This window comes from Chroicocephalus ridibundus, chromosome 4 (assembly GCF_963924245.1).
Source record: "Chroicocephalus ridibundus chromosome 4, bChrRid1.1, whole genome shotgun sequence".
Lineage (NCBI taxonomy): Eukaryota > Metazoa > Chordata > Aves > Charadriiformes > Laridae > Chroicocephalus > Chroicocephalus ridibundus.
The window spans coordinates 92,844,003-92,862,522 of NC_086287.1; the positions used below are offsets into that span (position 1 = coordinate 92,844,003).

At 42.8% G+C, this 18,520-nt stretch overlaps 1 protein-coding gene across 1 annotated transcript in view; it reads right to left on the reverse strand.

Moving 5' to 3' along the window:
- Positions 1–208: 208 nt before the first annotated feature.
- Positions 209–18,520, reverse strand: part of ZCCHC14 (zinc finger CCHC-type containing 14) — a 54,045-nt gene continuing 35,733 nt past the window's right edge. The window contains exons 3-13 of the mRNA XM_063334788.1: positions 15,592–15,665; positions 12,711–12,782; positions 12,391–12,500; positions 10,415–10,509; positions 10,265–10,319; positions 8,527–8,800; positions 7,094–7,185; positions 5,557–5,684; positions 5,016–5,156; positions 3,448–4,929; positions 209–2,151 (exon numbers count right to left, since the gene is read on the reverse strand). Coding sequence (XP_063190858.1) covers positions 2,096–2,151; positions 3,448–4,929; positions 5,016–5,156; positions 5,557–5,684; positions 7,094–7,185; positions 8,527–8,800; positions 10,265–10,319; positions 10,415–10,509; positions 12,391–12,500; positions 12,711–12,782; positions 15,592–15,665 — 2,579 coding nt within the window. The 3' untranslated portion in view covers positions 209–2,095. The remainder of the gene's footprint in view (positions 2,152–3,447; positions 4,930–5,015; positions 5,157–5,556; positions 5,685–7,093; positions 7,186–8,526; positions 8,801–10,264; positions 10,320–10,414; positions 10,510–12,390; positions 12,501–12,710; positions 12,783–15,591; positions 15,666–18,520) is intronic.

The window sequence follows — 18,520 nt, forward strand, 5'->3', positions numbered from 1 at the left end:
GTCAGTTTTCATCGCTTTAGTGTTGTGGGTCTGAAGGCTGTTCCTCGGGAGAGGGGTAACCTCCTCCGACGCCGGCAGAGCGCGCAGCCGCCTGTCACCAGGGTGCGCGATACAGCGGCTGGGCTGGGAACACACAAATCGGATTCGGTTTTTGATTTTTTTTCATTGCATAGGAAGCAAAATTAAATCTATTGTTTTGGGTTTTTGGTTGTTTTTTTTTTTTTTTTTTTTTTTTTTTAAGCCAAACGTTAGGCAAATTCAGATTTTGGTTTCCACGGAGCCGAACGCGCTATTGAGCTGCAGATCGCTCCCTGGACCGAGCCTGGCGTCTGGCCATCTCTCTCCGGTGATGCTCCGTCCTCCCGCTTGCCTCCCCGGCGAGGCTGACGCCTGCCCGCCCGCCCGAAGGATGGCCCAGAACATTTCTTTCCTATGAAGGTGGGTCCAGGAAGGTCTCGGCTGTCAAAGCTACCGCGTTTCCCCCTCACGCTGCCATTCCACGGCTAAGGCCCATCTCCTCGGGGAGCTCCGCGCCGCCTCCAAACCTCCTCCTCGGGTACGGCTTCCCTGGCTTCCCAGCCAAAGCCAGCTGCGCCACCACACACACTGCTCGTCCTGGTGCGGTCTAAACCGGTGTAAGAAATACCTCCAAGTGTAAACAAGGCTTCAGACTTTAAAGGTGTCTTCCAAATTACAATATGCAAATATCTCTCTGTCAGACATTTTTAAGGAGAAGGCCTCACCCATTTGACGCTGTCAAATTCCTCGGGTGAGCCACGAGGATTAGTATCTTCTTTCAACCAGACAGGACCAAACTGTTTCAAATTAGCAGTTCGAGATTTGTTTGGCTTCCTCTCAAGTCCTAATTTAGATTTGTCACCCACAAATTATGTACGCTAAGTAGTTAACACCAAAGCTAGTCATCTACAATCTATTGCAACGAAGGAGGCTGACGATAAATCCTTCAAAGTCTTGATAATAATGAAGTTTACTACCTTTTACATGTTTGACTTCTACCACGTCTGAATCCTGTAGCAAAAGCCTTGGGGTAGGAGTCAAAGGGTTTATTTTATATAAAGTAAAGCAAAAGCTTACAAACTCTGCTGCCAGAGTTGGTCTTTTTTTTTTTTTTTTTTTTAAAGGATGGTTTAAAATTCATTTACAAAAGCAGAATAATAAGGTTTCTGTGAAAGAGACCTATGTACAGTAACAGGACGTAAAGGTTTGTTTTGTGTATTACAGGAAAAGATCCTTGAAGCCTTTATGCCTCTGGAGTCTCTGGGACTTGGACCCTTGGACACTAAGTTTATTCCGCCGCTGGGAGCCCAGCACTATCTAGTCATCAGTGAGACAACGAAGCACAAGTTTGTTTCCGGAAGGAACCGAAACTGCCGTGTGTGTTCTTTTGGAAGGGAACGGAGAGACTGACTTAAGGTTTGTGTTGTGTCGTTAAGTCACGTAGCCTGCTGGTGCCAATTTTTAAAAGTTGGAACTTCTTTGCCTCTTGCACTGGTCTCAGAGTGACACCGTCTGCTAAAAGTGCAGAAAGCTTGAAGAGTTTTACATTCTTCTGTAGTGCAATCCTTAAAAATCCCAGAGATTAGTGCCTGATCACTTTTGAAAAAAAGTAGACATTTTACCTAGCCCAGGGGCGCCAAAGTCCTTCCGGCAAACGGCCGCTCCTACCTTCAGCCTCCAGCTTCCACTTCAGAATGTAGCTGCCCTGGAGTTTGACGTTTCACCTTAGAAAGTCCACATATGGCAACATTCTCCGGCAAAAAAAAAAGTCCGTCGGTGGTCGTATTTGCAACAGAAAATGCAGCTGCCCAGCTCCACCATCCATCCAGCTCCAGCACGCATCGGGCCCGTGACACGCGGTCAGAAGTTCCAACAACAAGATCCAAGCTTGAATTTGGCAATCAAAAATGGGTTTGACGCACCCCTAAGCTAGATTTTCTACCTAGTCTAATAAAGTAAAGCACCTTTGGATTAAAAAATACATTAAGCTTAACAGCAACTGGACGTCTCAGTTTTGTAGTTCAATCTCCTTATATCTCCATGGCTTACAGTATTTTTCTCGCCAGATGATAAAACATCAGTCTGTGGAGTCGAGACTTTCAGAGGGAGGAGCGTATTTCAGCCTAAACGTACCTGGGGGAGAGGAAACGGAAGAATTAAGCAACGTCAACCTTTTCACACCCGTCACATCTCAGAACTTTCTGGAACAACCTTATGAGTTGTTCCGGTGAAGCTGCGGAAGAGGCTGACACGGACGGGCCCGCAGCTGGCGGAGGGGAAAAGCAAAGGCTAGTCTCACAGGGCAGAAGTCACCGGCTTAAATGGAGTTTTAGGGCTGGTAAAAATTTGTTTGGGATAGATTAAATGGAAATTTAATTAATGAAATGAAATAATGAAATTCAGCTTCAAAAGACGGCAGACTGAAGGTTCTGAATTCTCCGAACTAGGACCGACTAGACGGTCTCACTTCTTCCCCATTGACCCCTATCAAAATATTAGCCACAGAAACTCCACTAATTAATTACATTTTAGCACTACTGTAAATTGCTGCCTTAAAACCAGTCACGTGTTAATTTACAGTGGTCAAATACTAGAGACCTTGTCTGCACCGCATAAAAACACCTACGGACATACGCTACAGACAAGACACAATATAAAATACAAGACCTCAGTGCTGTTCGCTCCAGTCAAAAATTCCTATTTTTTTAAGCCCACACTACACGCAAATTATCTCAACACAGCACGTCAACACAAATAAGAAAGAAAAATGGGATTAGAAGCTGCTCTCGGTAAAGTAACATTTCTCTCTCAGTTGTTTCCTGCCTGGAATTAAGGATTTTGACTCTCTCCTGGAGAAGCCCGTGCTGTGACCACGTAAGCAACACGCCCTACAAAGTAAGTACGGCAGCAAACACGGGACCTTCACGGGCATTTGAACAGTAATTCTTCCTTTAGGTTACTGTTTTGGGGAGGAAGGGAAAGGGATGTTCAGTTTGTAAACTTCCAGGGGAACTTGCAGTTACCACCAAAGACGACCTGGATGACAAGGTACAAGCGGCAAAACCAATTCCTCTGCAATCTGTCCGCAGAAGCTCCTTCTCTCCCTCCCTTCCTCCCTCCGTGCCAACTTCTCCCTGCTCCAGAAACCAGTGCAAGCCCTGCAGAGCACCCGGGGCTCACCCAGGGCCTTACCTGGGCCCCATCCTCGTGTTGGGTCTGCACAAAAATAAGTTTCAACTTTCGGAAACCCAGCTCAAACCCACCAGCTTTCAAGAACAAGATTTTTTTTTTTTTTTTATGCAAGTCAGAAATTAAAAGATATGGTACTGCCATCACAGTCCCTCCAGCCCTCGGGCCCGCAGCCATTCCCCTTGGCTAAGGGCAACGCTCTGCCACGTCCCGCGTCCGTCCCTCCACCTGCTTTTTTACCTTGTCGATTGAAATCCATCGGAGGCTGTTTGCAGTCCTGAGCTCTGTGACCACTGGCCCCGCAGTTGTAACAGGAGAGATTCCCATTTTTTTTGTGACTCGAACCATTGCTGTTTCCCATCATTCCCTGTGCCTGATACACCCCTGCTGTCCCTGCCATAAAGTTCTGCATTGGCGGTACCGCAAACGTCGACTGCCCAGTCATTACCGAGTCCGGTGCTAAACCGCTGTTGTAGGCGGTGTGGACGACGGGGAAAGTCGTGCTGCTGTTGTACTGCTGCGTGTTGATGTAGCCGTTACTACACAAAGGGTTGAAGGGCAGAAACGGAAAAGTAAACATTGAAGGTCCTGAAAACGGGTGCTGGAAATAGTTAGCGTAGCTGACGGTCATACCGCTCGAACCACAGTTCCCGCTGCACCCGCAGGAGCTGCACACCATGCACCCCGGCGGCTGCGGCTGCTGCTGCTGGTGGTGATGGTGGTGATGGTTCTGGTTTGGTACCGGGATGCTCCCTGCGGATCCGCCGCCACCGCCGCCGCTGCTGCTGCTGCTGCTACTGCTGCTACTGCTGCTGCTGTAGAAGTTGTTCTCAGCAACGGATGAGAGCGTGGGGCTGGAGCTGGGTGCGGGGCAGCTGGGCAAATTCGCCATGGTTGCAAATGACGTGGGGGGGTGGCTGCTGGAGGAGGCGGCGTTACTGTTGGCGCAGAAGCTGCCTTGCATTGGCGCCACTGGCACGCTGCTCATTGCAGAAAAGGCAACTTTGGTGTTGGCTGTGTACAGAGCAGTCCGGGGATTTATTATTGCAGGGGACACCGTTATTTGCATATTACTGGAGCAGGAAGTCTGTCCGGCAATGGCAGAATCAGTAGGAAGAGACGAAGACACCAGGAGTTTGATGGGTGGACGAGCCACGTGGAAGACTGTGCTGGATGTTACAGTGGCAGCAGTACTCGTTTCTACTATTAATCCTGGCTGCTGAGCTGTTTTTATCACTCTGTCCAGAGTCGAAGCATGTACGACTTTGGTTCGAGGACCAAAGTTAATAGTAGACGTGGGCGAGCTGTTCTCAGCAGCCCCTGACAGCACTTGCAAGGGCTGGTGGGGAGAAGATGCAGACATTACATCCACCACGGCATTTCCAAAGCTCTTTTCCATTTTTATGCTGCCCCTAGGTCCAGGAGAAACTTTATTTCTTTCTTCTAAAGATAAAAGTGAATGCATAGACGATGAAAGTAGCTTCATGTCTGCATTGCCGCGGTCTGATTTATGCACTGAATTTAGCATCCGAATGGGGGTGATATGAGTAGAGCCCGCTGACATCATTTGCATTGGCAGAGCGTGGTGGCTGGACGGATTGGAGCCTGCATCGTTTTGCACTGGTAAGACCTGAGCCGTGGGCCTGGCAGAGCTCGAAGTGAAGTGATTCAGTAACATCACCGGCTTCTCCTTTTCCGAACCGTCTAAGTGAATCTCTAAACCTAGGGACAGAAACATCTATAAATACAACTGCTTCACCAGACAAAGCCAGGCAACACAGGCACCCTCTTCGGTTGTTTCTGCTTACGTCTCTCGTTCTCCTCGGCGCTGTCCGAGCTCTCTTCCCGTGTCTGGATCCCCATGGGGCTGGAAGAAGAGCTGGAGTACTCGGAAGAGCTGCCCTCCCGGGGCAGTGGGTGGGCTGGCTGATCCACGTCCACTCGCAGCTCTGCAGGTAAAGGGTGTGTGAGCAATCAGGGAACGCAAACAGGAGCGGTAACCCCTACTCGACAGGAGCTAATTACAACTGTTTCATCACACCACCTATCATACAGCAATGCTCAAGATGTACAGAGATACGCATCGGCTAAGAAGCAGGAGTCTGGAGGCGTAACTAGTAACTAGCTGCAGCCATTCACGTGGAAGCCGTCAAGAGAAAACTACTTTTTATTGCGTTCCATGTACACAGGAATCGGACTTTTTGATTGCCCCCTATTCAGCCGATGGCATTTTGGAAGATAAAGCTTATGACAGGTTGGTGAAAAAGCAGCACAAGAATGAGCTCGCTCCTGTGCCCGGACGTATTCAGCCCTGAGAGCACAGCAGCGTCCTCTGCTCCTCTTTCTTACCTGCAGCATGGTTGCCACGAATACTCTGGATAGGTCCTACGTGCGTAGTAGGGGGAACCCTCGCCACACCGCTGCTGGTAACTGAAGAAGGTGTTGTGGGGTTTAGGCACCGTTTCTCCGATTTTTCTCTAGAGGGTGATGGAAAAAGGTATGAAGAAACAAAAACTGGCTAAAGCACAACAGATGAATCATTTCTGAATGAAACTGAAGCAGACAAAGCCCGCTAAATAAGCCACTAAAACGTTATGCTAATTTCAAATGGAAACATTTCGAAATGGCATCAATCTTGACCGTAGCTTCTTGCCAGCAGTTACATTTGGACTATTTGCCACCTGATTACAATGCTAATGCTCTTATTTGTACAAGGTAAAACATCACCAAATGGTGACTAAATTCCGTCACGCCTTACGTAAGCCTGTCCCAAACCTAGCCATGCACACCAAAACCAAAGAGAAGCCAAATGCAGTCCAAAGTTTTCATTTTGCAAACACGCTCTGGAAAAACTAAGACCGATGAAAAATACTGTCAAGGAGCTTTGATAAATGGGCATGGATTTGGAGTTTTTGATTGCTTTTTCAGTAACTGCAGTAGCTTCAGAATAAACATTTCCCTCTAAGTGGAGATACAAAAAATAGGACAATCTGTTGCGTCGTTTTCTCCAAAGGGCTATTAATATTACGCCGAGCGCTGCCCTTCTTTGTATCACCTTCACCACCTAAAGCTTTGGGCTTCCTGAGCCCAGGGTTACCTGCAACAGCCCTGATTTTCAGTGGTTTGTCCCCATACAAAGCTAGAAGTCCAGATCCTGTATGGGTGTCATCTGGCAACCCGCACCCCAGCCCCGGCAGTCAGCAGAGGCCTGAGCGGCTGCCGCTGCCACCGCTTGGGTCACCGCGGGACACCAAGGAGGCTCTCGAAGTAGCTGTGCTCCATCTGCGCTGGCTGGAAGCCCAAAAAATTGTCAGGTCTTAAGAAGAAAAAGTCCTGCTGGGCATCCTGCCTTTCCGTGTGCGTCACCTGAGCTCTCAAACCCTCCAGCTCAGCGGCTTGCTTGCCGATTCCCTCCTACCCCATGAATCTCAGCAAGGTGGCAAACCCAAAATCTAAATCTACAATACCTATTACACAAGTTTAAAAAAAAACCAAAACCCTAAGCAACAGTATGTATCTTTTGTAAATTATTTTAAAAACGTCTCCCTCCTTAGAAGAGCTGTCCACGTGACAGGTGAAGACAGGCACGCATGTTACAACTGGGTTGCCATATACTTTTAAAAGGGAGTTCATAAATTCTTTACGTTTGATTAGCCTTAATCCTAAGGCTGCAATAAACCACTAAGTCCTAAATACTATCTAGTAAGCACCCGCTTCAAGAGCTTTTCAAAGTAACTGACACAAGTGCAGAGGAAGGGAGGTAAGCATTATCCGTATTTACAGGTGGGAATCCTGGTAGGTTCATGGTCTGGAAAGCGAAGAGCATTGTAAAACTTGCATGAAGTATCTTCTGAGCTTAAAAAGAGAGTTTTCCCCCATCACTTACTTCTCCAACTCTAGCTGGGTCTTGAGCTTCTTCTTTGCTCCCATGGTGAGGGATTCAAACTTATTCAGATCTTCCTCAGTAAGACTCAGAAACTTGTAAAGAAAAAACAGGTGCTTAGTTTGACAGCCTGAAACATTCTTATTTATATTTTCAGTAAAGATCAATTCTGAAAGGCAACTTTAGAGCTGGTTTTTAACACGTTAATTCAAAGAAACTCCCTACTCCAGTTTTAAACTATAGAATCGGTGTAGAATAAAAGTGTGGGGGACTGGCATGAAGGAACATCTGTAGATTAAATTTAATTAGGTGTGTGCTTATGTTAACTATTCACAATAAAGATGAAGTAATTCCTCTACATGTTAAAATAGAACTTTGTGCTATAAATGAGTTTAAGGATCTGTTTCTCTTAAAAAAAAAAATCACTCTGGTTTTCCTAGTTGTGTCATTTAGCACAGAAATCAATGTGCAGTCATCTCATCAGTTTAATTGGAAAATATACTGCAAAATTGAATTTTATAGTGAAATACAGGCACAGAATATGAAAATCATATTTATGATAGAATGGAATAAAAATTAAAGGCAGCAAAGTGTGCACAGCAATACATGCTATTTTAAAACATACTACAGTACGTGCAGGTTTGCTACTTTATTAAAGAAAAAACCCACTATGTATTTCCTCTCACGTAATGAAGAAAATCAAGCGAGAAGACTTGGGTAACAGATTATAATTAAATACATACACCATACTACAAGCAGCACAAAGCCACCCCAGTTTAGAACTGGCTCAACCTCAGCACTTAGTCCACTGGAGGGCGTTCAAGGCTAGGAGACAGTAAGAGGCCAGGCATTTTACAGCCGGAGCTGAGGAAATGCTGTAAAAGCATTCTATTTAGATAAAATCCAGCACACGTAGGTATCATTTGTGACTCTTTCTATGCACGTACATAAGGGATTATTTTTCCACTGGAATTTCTGCAGACAATAAAAGCCTCACATTCACTTGCAGGTGTGTGCACACGCTAATGTTCACATCCAAAATCTCCGTGAATCTAAGGATTACCAAATATTTTGGGAGGAAAATCAATCTAGAAGGAGAAATTTTAAAAAAATCACCAAATTTTCGTTCTCTACTGCACATCAAAGAGATGAGCGGGGAGCCAAAGCAGAGCTCCTGCGGATCTTCAAGCATTTGGTGAAGGATTCTGAAAGAGGCGGCAGCTGTCGAACAGCCCAGGCCCCGGACACAACACAGATGGAAAACAGGAAGAAGGTTTTCATTAAAGCCTTACTGCTTCAAGAGAGTGCAAACCTTCACGGCGTTTGCCAAGAACTTCTGCAGTTCTCAATACAAACGTTTGCAGCAGCTCTCTCCGCGCTAGAGAACATCAGGATAATTTAAAAGCTGCCTCCCTTTTCTAAACCTGCTGCCCTACCTTCTCCATCGTGAGCTGTTTGAAGACAGGATAGTATTTGTGCAACCGCAGTTTCCTGAGCCAGTCTAAGATCCCGTTTTGCTCCTGTGTCTGAGGGGTCTGTGGACTGGAAGACATTAACATGGGTGAAGAAGAGGTGTCCATCGGGGTGCGATAGGCCAGCGAGGAGCCGGTACCTCCCGCGTGGGAGCAATGGGGTAGTGCAACGGGAGCAGCAGCCGAGTGCTGAACGTGATTCTGAGAAGACTGAATGCCAGCCACTCCACATATAGGTCTGCAAAATAGTAACATCATTTGATTTAGCACGTTGAATTGGCGTCACCCAGAGTTCAGCTACTGCGGCCATACAAAGCCACTTCGTCCAGGATTTCTGGTAAAACCTGCACTGATTTGTACCCGTGCTGTTCAACAGCACAATAAAAACAGTGCAATTTATAGCAAATAGTAAGCCTTATCTTCAGCTTAAGCAGCGGTTTCCTTCCACAATCACAGATAATAGATGTTCTGCTACCTCTCTGTGATTAAGAGAAGGTTTAGAGAGAAGGGGCGTGGTTCAGCTTTGCATTATTAAAAAGGCGCCCAAATATAATCCCGTGGATTTTTATTTTTTTTTTTTAAACACGTGGAAGTGGCAAAATAACCCACAATATTGGCTCCTTGGAGGGTTCTGGGTTGTGTTGGAGAAAATGAAAATCGCCTCTTAAGAGAATGAGTTCTGAGTTTGTTAAATCCTAACAAAAGGCAAGAGAATTTCTTTCCTTCTTTTCCCAGGGCTGACTTGTACCTCCCTTAGAAGAGGTTTCCTTCCTCCCTCTGAAAGGAAATCCCTGCTGTATAAGGAAACATTCAAACAGCTGTAGAGAGAAAAAACCCTTTCAGAGGTGCTGTAAGTCTCCCTTTGCCCACAAAGACTGGGGATGACCAGATCTGTGCCTACAATTTGGATGATCGTGATTCCTTTTAAGTATGTGATTGAGACCATTACGACCCATGCATTAAGCAGCAGATCACAGAGAAATCAGCCATCGCTGCAGCTCAACGTTGAACTGTTGATGCCAATTAGTAGTTACAGCTTTAAACATTTTGAGAAACGCTGCTTAGAATGTGCGTTCACGGGTTTTACAGCCAGCAGGAACACCGCAATCGTCTGATCTCGTCTCCCATGTAACCTGGTCAAAAGGTTTCCCAAATTCTTCCCTCAACATCCAAATTTCTTAGGATAAGAGAGCCGCTGATGATTTCATAACCGCCAATGACAAGAGAGTCTGTCACAATTGTCGAAAGTTTGGTCCAATGGCAGTTACATTTTATATCCTTTACATTTTTGAAGCCGAAGCTCAATTCTACCTTCCATTTCCAGTAATTATCTCATGTTATATTTCGACTTGCAAACACTCTGTTACCTAAGTTTTGTTGTCTTTGAGATCAACTCACTGCAAAACTTTTCTTCAAGCAATTACCCACGCTGAGCTCCTGCAGTTATTATTATGTGTTTTTTTAAGGCATTTCAAGAATAAACAAATGACAACACTAGGAACGCTAGTACCTTACACCAATATTCTCATCATTTGTCTGTTTTGGGCAGACCACACACTAAGGCTAGAATTTCTTAAAATCTTCCACAGATGAATATGAAAGCGTAGACTCAAATAAATTCCCAAGGGGACACAGATAATTAGCGATGTAATGGGTTTTTACAACTAAACAGAACAAACATTAAAAAAAAGAAATATTTCACCTTCCAGATGTTCCCAGCGTAGTTCCCACTTTATAAAGAGAAGGGTTGCCAGGATCTAAAAACAGGGAAGAGAAGTTACAAATGGCATCGGTTTATGAAACATGCATCAGTACAAAAAAAAATTCGTGTATAAACTTCATTTAAACTTACTTGAACTCTGAAGTTGCTGTGAAGGAGATGAAGTGCTGAAGAACTTTCTAACATGGTCATTTTTCACCACATGGGAAGGTAACGGTGCCAAATACCTGCATGTTCATCAAAAGCAAACAAACCCCCCCGTTTCGTTATATCTGATTTGCAGCTGCCTATGCAATCATGACTGTAGACTGCACGTGAAATTTGGAAATTGAATTTGGAAATTGACTTTTGAAACTAAAACATAAAAGACCTTTCAACTTAATCACAGCACGCAAATCTGATGCAAAGTAGACTTGAAACGCACAGATATTCTTATCCTTAATCTACTTAAACACGTGTTACCGTTGTGTTGCTTTCACTCTGTTTAGTGTTTCAGTAAAGATGCTTATTTTAGGAACACTGAACACTTGTAAGGCAGAACATGTTCAAATATAAACTTGAAAATTTCCTTTCAAATTCATGAACCTGAAAACCATAAAATATAGATATATCTGTTATTTAATTTTCTCCTCTTCGAGATAAACAGCAGATGCAGAGTCTGGCAGTGTAGGGAAAAAGGCTGTAGAACTTACGTCACATTTTCCCTGGGATTGCTGTGCCTCTTTAGGGCGAAAAAATGGCAATTTCCTAAAACTTTGCAATGTATAAAGTGTGTTCTATCAACATGACTAGACTTCCTGTTGTTATGCAAACTTGACTGCCTTTTGCCAAATCTGAAAAGGTATAAGAAGTTGTTTAAAAAAGAGAGCATTTTGATCGTATCTTTGTATTTGTCATTTTCAAAAAGTCTGAGTAAAAAATAATTCAACTGTACACACACACGAATGTGCTTTCCACCTTGAAAAATCACGGTTCATTTCTGCATTTTTCAAATACGCAGCATTTAATGGAACTGCTTCTTTCTCCGCTCCAAAGATACAACCGTTGCTGCGTAAACGCAGATTGCTGCTCTATTAACCTAGATTTGTAGAGACTGTTGCTAGCTAAACAGCGGCAACACGCATCCTCTCTCACCCGCCCTAATCCTCCTCAATAGGCTGCGATCCTCAAAGCGCAGAAGGAACCGTTTGAAATGTTAACGCTGTTTGCCATGAAAAATAATCTAGGCACGCACCTGCTGGCTCTGACTATGGAAAAACAATATCCGCCGTGGCTCTGCCGATGGGGGACAAAAGTCTGTCTTGACTTAGGGAAAATAGGTGTTTAGCCGAAGCCCTAACAAAAGTTGATTAGTATTTTAAAATATCATGTAATACTTTGCATAGATACAGATGGTAGTAGCTGAAAATAATTTAGGTCCCTCAAATTTTCCTAGCAAAGCTATTTGAGTGTTTAGAAAGAGAGAACTGATGTGACCTGCCACAGGTGACGACTTTTTAAATGGTGTTTTAGATTAGATAATGTCCAGGTGAATTGTGATAACGTGAGGAGGTACTATCTAAGGCTTCAAAAATTGCTTAGCTGTTAATGGCATCCAAAAATTTAATGGCTATACCATACACGTACATACCTACCTTTTTGAAAATAAAGTAAAATAAACACCATGACAACCTAAAGCAACAGAGATAATAAAAAAAACAATCCCCACAGCCCATCCCTCAATACAGAAGGGTAATTATTCAGGCAACTACTTTTTCCTGAGTTTTGGGGTTTTTTTTTAAAAGCAGTTTTGGCTATTTTGCAAGTTTCTGCAAAGCCAATGATCCTCTATTTGTTTTTAACAAGAATGAGGAAATGTCAGTTCTCCAGGAAGCTTAATACAGAATATTATTACCATCTGTATTTCTGGAGAAAGAGTTCCTGAAAAATTCCTATGCACTGGAATTATCAGAACATCAAGAAATAATGCTTAGGATCAGGCTCTAATTTCTTGAAAGTAATTTAGAATACGAACATAATATTTCTATTCCCTGTTTCTTTCTTCCACTTGCTGAAAAAAGCCAAGCGACAAGATAAAAAACCCACCGCAACAAAAAACCTCAGCATACCTAAGGTCCGATTCCAGGTCCATGTGGTTCCGTTCTAAGTAAAATGAATCTGGACCAGCTAGGCAAGGAATGAATTTCTCCAAGTTTTCTTCTGGATACAGCTGAGATAGCTAAAGGTGGAGGGTATTACAAACAACAGGTGAAAAGAAGACTTGTTACTCACGTGAGATTCAAGGCACAGCAATTTAAAAGTCAAACATTTTATGAAATTCAATCTGTCTGTATTATGCCGGTACATTTTGTAAAATGTCATTAAACAAAATTACAGGCAGGGACAAAACATGGCTCCATTTTCAAAGTATTTTTCATATCGCCTTTACCTTTGAAATGAATTCAGTCACTTCAGTGGAAGATTTGGTTACCGTCGCCACTGAAGAATCAGACCACAGGACCTTAGGAAGTAAAAAGTATTCAGTTTAGTAAGTAATAGTCAGGGATTTAAGTTTGGTTCCAAAAGATCAATCACAGGTATCAAATATCCCCCACAGACTGCGAGGAAGTTTGTAACGTGTGACATCAATAAGGAAAAACTTTTTTTGTGCACAAGTAACTATTACTCAGTCCTCCCTCGTTGCCCAGTTCTTGCTGTTATTATACTTAACGACTATTCTGAATGCTTAAAAAAGCACTTCATAGTTTACACAGCCCTTGCACACTGCAGACATCCAGTATTAAGAAACAGACTACTAAGTCATGGAAATTTTTTATTATTATTATTGTTAAAGAAAACAGCTGGTTTGTAGACTCTGATGTACAATACGAACCGCTCGCCACAGCACAACAGTGCCTATTTATAATTAATCAACTCCATACGCCACGCAGAGTTGAAGATGGCAGCAAATCGCCCCGCTGCAAAAAAAGGCAAAACCTGGGAAAGGAAACCTGCAGCTCCTGCTCTAGCTTCGCTCTTTAGACACCATCTTGTGCATGCCCCAGAAACGGGAAAGAGCTCGGTATCTCTTCCCATACGCTTTCTGCATTAAGTCATTGCATTCTTAGATGCAGAGGCATTTATTGGTTGGTAGATGATTAGTTTAACTGAGCCAAAAGTCAGGCTTTCTTGGCACGAAGAATATCAGGACGAGACCGGCCAACAATAAGTCCCTTCAGACTTAAGATTTCTACTCGAGGCGTTTGAAGGCCCATGGATCTCGAGGCGTTTGAAGGCCCATGGATCTTCAGCAGCTCTACAGGGGAAGAAGCTGGGTTGATGTGGTTAAGGATCAGGAGGCCATCTTCTCACATGACACCAGTTTCAATGACAACTGAAAACATACACAAAGTTTTTCCAGCCATCAGAATGCTGCCAAAAAGACTGGTGAGAGAAGAGTATTTCAAAATATATTACATAATGGAGGAATTTCCTCTCTGCAGAGCTGTTACACAAAAAGTAAGGGGGGGGGGAGAAGAAAGAAAACTGTTTCTGGTTTTACAAAGCCTGTGGGGCTTTTTGTTTGTTTTTTAAAGTCTGTGATAAGCTAACACTTCTTTAAATTCAGGAGAAACTTCAGAAAATATAGGAGAAGTTTCTCTTTCTTTCTAGCTTTGTAATAACCCAACGTTTGTTACGACTTATATTTTGCTAACTCGTTGTAATTTTCAATACTTATAAAACAATAATGTGAACTGTAAATGCAGGGAACAATAGCATTGCCAAGCGATGCCGAAAACACTAAACTGCTCTATCTATTGACCTTCTATTCCCAAGCTCCCAAACAAAACATTTAATGGTTGGGTTTCTAACCCAGCAAACAGCAATTTATTAGCTCAGCTAAACTACGTACTGTTCGTTCAGTTACAAGCTGTCAAGTGAAATACTGGTAAAAGCAATTTCTGGTATTTATAGAAAAATTTATAATTGGAAAAGATGTTTCACAAGATGTAAGTGGAGTCTAGACAACTGCGTACTTCAGAAAGTTTTTTAAAACCCCTTGAAAAAATCTCTTCTAATATTGATGACATTTGGAACAACCACGGGATTCAGACAATTCAGAACGTTACCCATGAATCAAGTCATGCAGAGGTTAAAGCTCTCAGCATCACAAGAAGATGCTGAACTGACACTTGGGTGGGAGTTTTAAAGAAAAACCTTTTTTTTTTGGGTAAAAGTTGTAGGTAATTGAAATTCTACTGTCCATTTTCTTTCGGGTTCTCCTTTTCTCACCAACTGTTTGGCTCCATTGCCTCATTAAGCAAACCAAAGACATTTTCTGGGCTTTGCATTCTAAATTTTGGAATACGTTGTTCCAACTAGATGGGAGAATAGCCGTTTGTCATTCTTTCTCGCCAGCACCCAGAATCCAGGCTCCGCTGTTAACAGAAGGCTTCACAGAATGAAGTCATCCCTCCAGAGAAATGGCGAGCAATGACTGAACCTCCAAAAGCTGCGTAAAAACTGAGGGGGGGGGGGGGAAGCCACTTCTCCTACCAGCTTGTGGCTAACCAATTTCATTCCAAAGAAACTATTTTCACTTCCAGTTTGAATTTGTCTGGCTTTATTTTTCAGACAATGGTTCCTCTTGTGCCTTTTTCTGCTAGATTAAGTCCCCCTTTACCAAAAAACATGATCTTCCCTTTGAAAATGCTTTTATATGACAATCAAAGTCATCTTTCGGTCAAGTTCTTTAAGCCTCTCGCTACATGGCATTTTGCTCAAGCCTTGAATAATTTCCATAGTTATTTTCCGTGCTCTTCGACACCCCCTTTAAAACCAGTAACGCCTGAAGCATACACCGCACTCTCACACTCCCCTCAGCGCCGAATGCAAAGGTAAATGACCGTCCTATCTCTTTTCCCATACGGGCAGCACTGCCCTAGGAGCCTAAATTCTCTTCTTTGTCCAGATGAAGATTTAAATTCCTTCCAGCTTCTGCACTCCAGCACGTTGATATCCATTCTGTAAGCGTGGCGTGGTATTTTCCCCTAAATATATACTTTGTCACAATCATCTGCATTAGAGTGAATATTTTTATTTTGCCTGTGTCCCGTACTGCGTCATCCACAACTACTCACCAACAGCAATTTCTGATTACTTCCAAATCATTGATTAAAAAATGTGACTACCATCTATCCCCGAGGAGCTCCACTAGACCAGTTTCTGGGATCTAAAAATAAGGTTTGAAAACGTAACTCCTCCTTAAGTATTATCCTCCCTTCTTTCATAGTAAAAAAACCACCACCAAACCGTCCACCAAGACTTACCTCAAAGGAATATTCAACATTTCTTTCATTTTTCTTGTGTGCCAGTCCCTTTAATTCCACTTTTTCAACAGTCACTATGAGGAAACAAAGAGATAAGAATGATGAGGAGGATATTCTTAAACACGTGCAAAAGTGATGACTCTTGGGTAGCGCCAGGACTTGCCTCGCTGGGCGGATGGGAAGGTTGTACCACTGCTCCGTGCTGCTTTCTAGCCTGCCACTTAGCACCCAAACAATACACTACCTGCAAAAGTCTTCATTTCGTCATGGCCTTATTGTACCACTCATCGGCATAGTACGAGAAGGCTACACAAACACGCATGGATTTATCTTAATAACATCAAGAAGCAAATAGCATCCCTCCAAGGGCAAACTGGCACACAGAGAAACGAAGATGGGAGAAAGTCAACATGTTTTCAGGGGCTTATTTTGCAAGGAGGTTAGTGTGTTATTATTGCTGCGTTGACATCATGACTCCTCCTCGACTGCAGTTTCATAGAAAATTTCAGCCTCAATTACTGCAATTTGAGTAAGTTGTCAGTAAAAACAGGATCTTACTGTGGAAAGGGTTGAATAACAGTACAGGTCACTGCTTCCATCTCCACGTACGACATACAGCCTTTAAAGACATGATCTTAAGCATCAGATTTTTTATATGCTACGTTCTTGGAGACTCTCATTTCCCAATACACACGGATCAGAAATTCCACCATGTTAAACTTTATGAAGATTACTTTACTGACTTCCTATGTATCTTGCAAATTTCTCCTGCCTTTTGATGGCGCGCACGGTGATACACACACAGAATTCTTCTTACAAAAAGCTAATTTACATTGCCTTAAAAATTCAAAGGCAATTATACTAAAACAAAGTCACTAGACTTTCTACCTCCAAGCTACAGGTGCTTGAAGGGATGCGTGCGGTGTATATTGTGTTTTCACGTAGAGGTTCTAACAAGGAAAACCCAGAGTCCCACCATCTTATTGTGTCCTGTTCGTTTCAAAATGTTCCAACCTAGGTCTTGGCTGTTTTAAAGACGTCCTCTCTGAGTCTTATTTATTTGCAGGCAAAATTGTTAGACTGGCAAGTTTTAAATAGATCTACAGGTGTTCGTGCCTGTCTTTAAAATACAGAATTAACATTCCTTTTATAATCATCTCAACCGTTCCTTCTCCATGTAATTCCCAATTACAATAACATAAATCCCTGAGCTTATGAATAATGTCAGTTCATTACTTACTACTTTCTCCTGCGTATTATGCTTTTTGTAGAGACTTGCTCCTCTTAAAGTTTTCAGTGGCTTCCTCTCATGCTTCTGAAATGATTTTACAGTACTACCGCGCTGTTACGCCGCATGCTGAGCACCGCGGGAACACATCTTCTGCATGCCAGATATTCACGAGCTATCCAGACAGTAGGTAGTGGCACGAAGATTTAAACACGCACATGGTTCGGGGGTTTTCTTGCCATTCTAAGAAAAATCTAGCTCAGTACACTTATTTAAGAGAATTCAGGGCACCCTTAATTGTTAAAATACACTGAATATTGATTGGAATTATACATACTTCAGAATTATAATTAAAAAAAACTTGTAAAGTGGGTATTGAGAAGAGATATCACCATACTGTTGGTGAAACAGCTGAAGGATGAGCAAATAACATGTAGAAAGCCTCGTGTCAACTGCCGCAACATCTGTTTGTGGAGCAGGACAAAGAAAGCCAGAAAGACACAGTAAGTGCTACTTAACATTTGTCGTTTATAGCAAATCCAACATCACTTAACTGAAACTGTTCTTATCGTTGGCATTTCTACAGTATTCAAATATCACCTCTTCCGTCTAGTCATTATTCATCTACAGGCATTCAAGCAACATAGGATCACCCATCAACGGAAAATAAAGCTGCTTCTGTTTTACTGTGTAGGTTAATAACAAACTTCAAATCACCGTGTGGATTCTGTTGTGCTGACAGTTGCATGACCCTTTTGATGCCAAAGTTCTGGGCTGAACTTGTCCAGTTAATTTAATCTGCCGCAGTGGATTTATCCTCTGGAAAATGACTGCAATTAGCGGAGTGAACCATTAGGTAGGTATTTCTGCACTGACTGCAGCGATCCTAAACTGACTCGTGTAAGATTAGGTCTGGTCTAGAGCATGAAATATAGTTCATTGTGCAGCAGCAATATGCTTCTGGGGCCAATTGACTGGATAATTTCTAACATTATACAAAGTGCTCCAGTAATTTCTTCCCAACTAGCTAATACCGTGAAAAATATCATCCACCTAAAAAAATTCTACAGTTCCTGTTGAATTTGTCAAGCTGTATGTTTTTGTTATGTGGCTTCTCACATACTCTTCGTATTAGTTAACTTGTCATTGATTTTATTAAAATAGCCTTCCAGAAACCTACCGTGAAGCTTAACTTTACTCAGAGCAAGCAATCATACAAAACTCAGGAAGAAAAAGGTGCCACCGACCAAGCAGGAGCAAGTGTATATTAAATTTGATGTCCAACAAATTATAAAGTAAAAAAAAAACATTTTTTTTTAACCGTACTTAACTTTCAAAAACATGGCAAATTGCTCAAAGAGCTGACTTTACCCAATATCGCAATAAATGATTCCACTACCAGAAAAACCTTTGTACGGAATTAAGGTCACTTGATACTGTTGTCTTTTCAGGATGCTGAATTCAGCAGAACTCAAGCTTCCCAAACCAGGGGATAAAAAAAAGAAAAGTTAATGTTTCTAATTCGTGAGATAACCAGAGCAAGTATATTTGCACTACTTTAAATCTGAGCTTTAGGTCTGGAACTCATCCACACGTAGTCCAGCTACGCTCTCCCCATCAGGCTTTGTTGCTGTGAATGGGGCAGGGCCCCGAGCAGAGCAGCCTGGCAGGGTATCGGTCACAATACGAGATCTCAGAGAC